Raw genomic sequence first — 7,070 nt, forward strand, 5'->3', positions numbered from 1 at the left:
TACTTTTCCCTAGAACTGCAATGCCGTATGGGGGATATGAGAAGGCAATCAAACTGATGACCTTCCAAATGCCTGAATTTGACGTTGGCCCTTTGGTACCTGAGCCTCTTATTGTATATAATCAAGAAGTCTCCAATCGACCCTCCTTTAACAGGACCCCAGTACCCTGGCTGGGGTCAGGAGAACCAACTGAATACAACATTGAGGTGAATGTACCACCAGCAGGTGAAACAGAAGAATTATAGAAATCCCCTTTCCTTTCATTAATCTGTTCATTTACATGTCTATATTAAGGAGCTGAACATGCAAAAATTTCTCAACTTTGCCCTAAGGACAACCACAATCTAATGCATCTTTGCTGTGGTATTGATCCATATTGGAGTTTGAAGAAAACAAAGCACTAAAATAGTGAGGGAGAGAGAGAAAGAAAGAGTCAGTCTTTTTATTTGCACTCCAAAGCATAAATACAAACCCTGTGATACTTAATTCTTCCGGTCTGCTCTGTCCCAACTTTGTTCCATTGTTTTGTCATTTGGCAAAATGAATAAAGCATTTATAAAGATAGAAAACAATGTGATATTTCTTCCTTGGTTCTATGGGTTCTGTCTATGAGATGATCTTCCCTTGATTGATTTTCATTCAGGAAACAGCACGAATCAGAAACTTGATTAAGAAACAGAGAGCAAGATTAGTGCTGTGGTTAAGGTGCTGCCCTAGAAACCAGGAGACAGTGAGTTCTAGTCCCGCCTTAGGCATGAAAACTGCCTGGGTGACTTTGGCTCAGTCTTTGGCCCTCTCTCTTAGCCCAACCCACCTCACAGGACTGTTGTGGGGAAAGTAGGAAGAGGAAGGAGTACTGTATTATGTTTGCTATCTTGAGGTACTTACAAAATAAGAAAGGTGGGATTTTAAAAAATCTCATAAATACATAAAATAATCTTGAAGAATTTGTTAAAATGAATGATAATCACATGTTAACAATCCAATGTGGCATTTTAGGCCTGCTACAAATTAAAGAGTTCATAATTGACTCCACTATAATATGCTGGATGAAACTTCTCCTGTGTTTAATTTTGTAATGTATTTCTTAGCATTGAATATGAAATGTATATTGATTAGTTCAGGAAAAGTGTCTGGGATTGACCCATAAACTCCTTCTCTGAAGATTTCATATATAGTACCTGTACTGGATGTATTGATTTATGATACTAATCAGCAGCTGCATTTCAATCCACAAATCTGGATGATCATTACACGGCAGCCTAAACATCCCAAAATATCTAATTTTTGGCTGTTAGCTGACAGCTAGCCTGTAAAATCGTAATTGACATTTTAAAAAATTCAATCATTTGGGGAAAAATGGGAAAGAAAAACAATCAAAAAGTTCTGAGTGCATGGAATAACCAGAGAATTGTCCATACCAATTGGAGTGGCCTTCCTTGTGGTAGATGACACTGGGCACGGCTGGAATTTCTAGTGACGAATCTATCAATCATGGTCCTTGAAATGTTATTCTTTATGGACATCAATGCAGCACAAACCTATTAAGGACGCAATTAACAGGGGTAGAAAGATTTAGATTGGTATGCTTTCTTTCCAGCTTCGTGTCAAGATATAATAAAGCAGTGGTTCTCAACCTTCCTAATGCCGTGACCCATTAATACAGTTCCTCATGTTGTGGTGACCCCCAACCAGGGGTGGGTTCTAAAATTTTTTACTATCGGTTCTGTGGGCATGGCTTATTTTGTGGGTGTGGCTTGGAGGTCATGTGACTGGGTAGGTGTGCCTAGCTGGTCATGTGACCGGGTGGCCATGGCTATGTGTATAGGGACTACTCAGAGGGCTGAAAAAAGTCATTTCTGACAGATCCTCGCACTTTTGACTGGTCCTCACACTTATGACCATCCTCACATTTATGCCCGTGCAGCATTCTTAACAACTATGTCAGTCATTTTACAACTGCTTCTCTTCACCATGGTGATAAGATAGGGCAAAAAACGTAAAATGTGAGGACAGTCGTAAATTCGAGGACTGGTCAAAAGTGTGAGGACCAGTCAAAAATAACTTTTTCAGCCCTCTGAGTAGTCCATGTGCACAAAAGGACTACCCAGAGGGCTGAAAAAAGTGATTTATGACAGGTCCTCGCATTTTTGACCGGTCTTCGCACTTATGACTGGTCATCATGCCCATTGTAGCATTCTTAACAACCGTGTCACTCATTTCACAACTGCTTCTCTTCACCATGGTGACAAGATAGGACAAAAACGTAAAATGTGAGGACAGTCGTAAATTCGAGGACTGTTCAAAAGTGCGAGGACCAGTCAAAAATAACTTTTTCAGCCCTCTGAGTAGTCCATATGCATAAAAGGATACAGCAATAGAGAGGGATGAAGGAAGGGAAGGGAAATTAGAGTAGGAGGGAGGGTAAGAGAGGGAGGAAGAGAGGAGGAGAAGAAAAAAGGAAGAGGAAGTAGGAAGGAGAAGAAGAGAGGGGGAAGAGAAAGTAAGAAGGAAATAAAAGAGAGAGGTGGTAGGTTTGAGGAGAAAGATTGCTGTACAATAAAAAAGATGAAAGGGAAGAAAACCAACCCCAAACAAATATAAAGATATTAAAATAAAGAATGAATTGTTAAACTTTAAAGAATAAAAGAGAACAAATATTAATAAATAACAATAATTAGAAACACACATACAAACATACAATGTATTTTCTTTGAACAGAGTATTTGGCCGGTTCACAAATTTAACCAGTGTTTAGTCATTTCAATTAAATTTACAATTTCTATATTTTCTTTTTGCCATATTTATTCCTCATCTATTTTTTTAAAAAACCAATATTACCCTTCATCCTCATCTCTAATCTTAATCAAATTCAAATTTTCCCCTTTATTCTATATTATACCCCTTCCCATTGTCATCTATTTTTATATCCATCCTCACATTGGTTAATTATGTAATTATGTAATACAGTTGTTTAATACAAATTCAACATTTTAATATAAATCAATTAGTTATAAAACTATCTTTTTTGTATATCAATCAATATGAACATGAATATTCCAATTATTTCCATGCAATCCCATTTCTTACAAATCAGTTAATTATATTTACCAATAATAATAAACCAAATAATTTCCCCCATATATTCCTCCAAACCACAACTTAACCATTTCTGCTTTCAACACAATATACAATTAATAGTATCTCAATTATTACAATTCCCTAGTTAAATAGAGCTTTTTTTCTTTTGTGTTTTAAAATCTTGAACCTCCTCTTTTGCCCTAAATTTCCCATTGTTTGCAGTTTTGCATCTATCTTTTTTGGTGAGGAAAAAGAAAAAGAAAAAGAAATATCTCTCTGCCGCATTTTGTCAGTTGCAACAAAGACCCTGCTTTACTTTCAGTTTCGTTTTTTCAGCATAGCTAGGGGAAAAGAAATCTGCTCCTCTCTTTGCAGCTAGCAACAGAGCCCTCCGCAAAACAGCTGAGAGCAAATCAGCTGAGAGTCTGGAGGCTGATCAAATCTACTTACGGTAATTAACGTATGCTGAAGCTGAAAGGGGCTGTTTTTTTCTATTTTTGCAGGCACCGGTCTTCTCATTTGTTTTCTTTTAACACTGATCAGATGTAGGGCGGCCCTTTGAAGCCCCGCAGCAAGAATTTAAATGTTTTGTTTCCCTCTAGCCATCAGCTGGGACTCAGGAAGCAGCAATAGATTGGGAGTGGGCGGGGTAAGCGAACGGCGAACGGCAATCCAACAGAGGCAGAGGGTGAGGGTGAGGGTGAGTGAAGGCGTGGGGGGGGGGAGAGAGGGCTTTGGTGACCCTTGTGAAATGGCCATTTGACCCCAAAGGGGTCGCGATCCCCAGGTTGCGAACCACTGTAATAAAGCAACTATTTAAATATGGATACATGTGCACCTGTCTTCTGATAATGATTAGTGCGATATCTTGGTTCCAGGCAAGGAGCTCCCTCTTGGCTCCTAAGTGCAAAAAACAAATATGTCCAAACATATTATTCTTTTGTAGGAGCAATTCTTTCCCACTTCCATCTTGGGAACAAAACTCCTAAATTTAGAAGGGTAATATGTGAATGGTAGCTTCTAGTTTAACTGTTTCTTGGGCCTGTGGCTTTGGAAAATCAACGGTACAGTTCTGTGGCATTCCAAGGACTGGTTTGGGGAAAAATTTTCACTCCATCTGAAGATGACAAGATCTAAAATGAATAGCTTTTTTAAATGTTCCTTTTTAAAAAGCCCAGTAGGTGCTTTCATTGTGCCTGCTTTTTGGCTCTTTGTTTAGAACTCATTGCTCATTTGCTTCCAGATGCAATTCAAAGGGTTGTTTATTACCTATAAAGACCTCATGGCATGGGTCCAGGTTACATGAGGAATCATCTCACCCCAATGGGACAGGCTCACGCCACCCATGCCAGCAAAGGAGGCTTGTTGCGGATCCCATCAGTCAAGGAATTCTGGCTGGCGGGGCCCAGGAAAAGAGCCTTCTCTCTCAGAGTCAGGTTGCTGTGAGATGGGCAACAAACAAATTAAATAAATAAATGTGCAAAAAGGATCCTTGCCAAGACCATTCCTTCTTCTCATGGAATTTCTCTCACAGCAGTAAGCACCATGATAAATAGTACAGGAACTATGCATTTAATGAAAGTGGTAGAGCTATGCACACTTCAAGAGGAAGAATGGTTTCATACAACCTCATGCAAGTCCAATCCTGATCTAATATTAATTAAGACAGCTTTCTGGCTGGGCCTGAAAAAAAAGTTGCTGTGACTTAAGAATCATATTAACTACAGAACAGCAGCACCTAACAGCAGTAATGTATTTGTTCAGCTCTGGAGTGTTTCTTCTGCATCATTTTTAAAGCACACACAAACCTCATAGATCATAGTATGCTACCCAAAAGTCATATTAACCATTGGGCCAAAGCAAATGACAGGTATTGACAAGGATATTTTTATGAGAAGCAGAAGAAATGGTCATATCTTTTTAAAATGATATTTTTTAAAGGATTTTCTTAGTAGCATAGACTACCATTGGATTGAGAAAAAAAATAGGATTCAAGTCTGCCAGTAGGCTACACATCTCTTTAGTAATCTGCTGCAAATTTGATTTGCAAATAAGAGAATAAGAAAAACAATCTTGTGAGTGAATCTTCACTCTAACAATGAAGGTGATTTCTTAGGCACTAAAAACCTCAGAATACTTCAAATTATTGGGTTCAAATCAACAAATGCATTGTGAATCTCTTGTGTTAATGCAACAGTTCAAGATATGACTGCTACATGAAACACATACTGACAAATGTTTATTTTGGTAATACAAAGGCTTATGTGTATCCTTTTATCAGGCTTCATATGAGTTTTGAAAACCACAAGCTATTGCTGCTTCTTTTGAAAAAAAAACATTCTTCTCCAAAAGGAGCTATTGTTGGGCATAAAATAATCTGAGTACTGAGATGTGGTGATCACAGTCTTAGGACAATTGGGAGCTCCTTGGTGAAACAGTTATATGGTACCTCTTTTGGGGATTACTTTATGGGCATCTCATTAGGAAGGCAGTGAATCAGTTATTATATAGTTCTAAGAAATCTGCTTGCTCTGAGATGATAAAATTACTTGTACATGGTTTGTAGTTTGAGATCAACTTTTGTTGATATGGCCCATATTCCTGTCCCTTTGCAAGCATCTCTGCAGGCAGCAAGCAAACTGGGGTGGGGTGGGGGTGGGAGGTCAATCATCCCTTAGCATTTCTTAGTTTTTCTACTGGCTTGAAGGTTTTCATTTTCTTGTCCCACATCTCCCTTCCCCCCTGCCAACCAGCAAACTGTCACTGAAATTAGAAATCATTGTGGACAAAGCTGGTGTGCCTGTTTCCATCTTCCTCTATTTCTGCCCTTTTTCCAAGCCAGTATTTCTGATGCGGAGAGGAAAAAGACAAGCTAGTCACTATACAGTCAACTTGAGGCTGTTTAGGGCTCATTCTAACCACTTTAATGTTAATAGGTTCAGTCAGTTGACCCAGTTTTCCTGCTCATTTTACATGCCATCCCTTAATAACCCAATGGTCTTATAAAGATGATAAAGCAATCACTTAGGCTATCATTGTATATACATTTACCTGGAGGTAATTGTTTTGAAAGCAACAGGAACAACAAGTGCAGATATATATGTGGAGTCCTTGGTGCTCTTTGAGCTTAGTTGTTTTGTTGCATTTTCTAACTGACACGTTAAGGATGGCGAAAGGAATGTGCAACTACTTGGAGTGAAAGAGGAAAAAGGAGAGGGTGTGGGGTAGGCACAATCACTGGGCTTATATGGTAGCTGTGCAGTCCCAAGAAAATATGTAGTTGAGCCAAGGAGATGATAACAGGGTATGACAACCCTGTTATACCCTGTCAGCATTGCTTAACTTGAGCACGTGCTTTCTGGGAGAGGGCAGCTCCTGTGTGAGCCCCCCAAAATGCACAATTTCTTTAAGAAGGCAATGAAAGATGCAGTGTCCGTGCTCAAATCTTGTTCCATTTCAGATCTCAATGGCTGCATAGTCTGCCCTGTTCCTGCCAGAGTACAACAAAAACTGGGGTAGAGATCCATTTTTTTTTATTGAAAAAGTTTTTCAAATACAAATTTCCCCCCCTTTTTCCCCCCTCCTCCCTAACCCCCCCTCGCCCTCCCCTCCCCCTGTGGCTTCTTCAAAATAAAACCCAAATTCATAACAGATTATATAATACTTTACCATCCCCTTACTCCATCCCCCATATGCTGACCCTTTCTTTCTAATAATATTATTATATCCCCCTTATACTGTACATTTCAAAATAACATTCTACTATAACATTATATAATAACTCCTAATTTAGCATAATATTATTATATCTCCCAGTTTAGCAATTTCTGCTCATAATCTACCCTTTTTCTGCCCCCCCATACATATATCTCTTAAATCAAATCTTTTATGTATATTAATATAACATTTCAAAGCAACCTTCCACTATAAAACTATATAATAAATCCTAATTTAACATTTATTCAATTCATAGTCTACCCATTTCCTCC

The 7,070-nt window shown here is 38.7% G+C and overlaps 1 protein-coding gene across 4 annotated transcripts in view; it reads left to right on the plus strand.

Moving 5' to 3' along the window:
• The window catches only part of MYOZ1 (myozenin 1), a 37,330-nt gene extending 36,758 nt beyond the window's left edge, over positions 1-572 (plus strand). For all 4 annotated transcript variants that reach the window (XM_034435274.3, XM_034435276.3, XM_034435277.3 and 1 more), the window contains one exon: positions 14-572. In XM_034435274.3, coding sequence (XP_034291165.1) covers positions 14-245 — 232 coding nt within the window. In that variant the 3' untranslated portion in view covers positions 246-572. The remainder of the gene's footprint in view (positions 1-13) is intronic.
• Positions 573-7,070: the final 6,498 nt, after the last annotated feature.

This window comes from Pantherophis guttatus, chromosome 6 (assembly GCF_059756535.1).
Source record: "Pantherophis guttatus breed Tessera chromosome 6, ASM5975653v1, whole genome shotgun sequence".
Taxonomy (NCBI): domain Eukaryota; kingdom Metazoa; phylum Chordata; class Lepidosauria; order Squamata; family Colubridae; genus Pantherophis; species Pantherophis guttatus.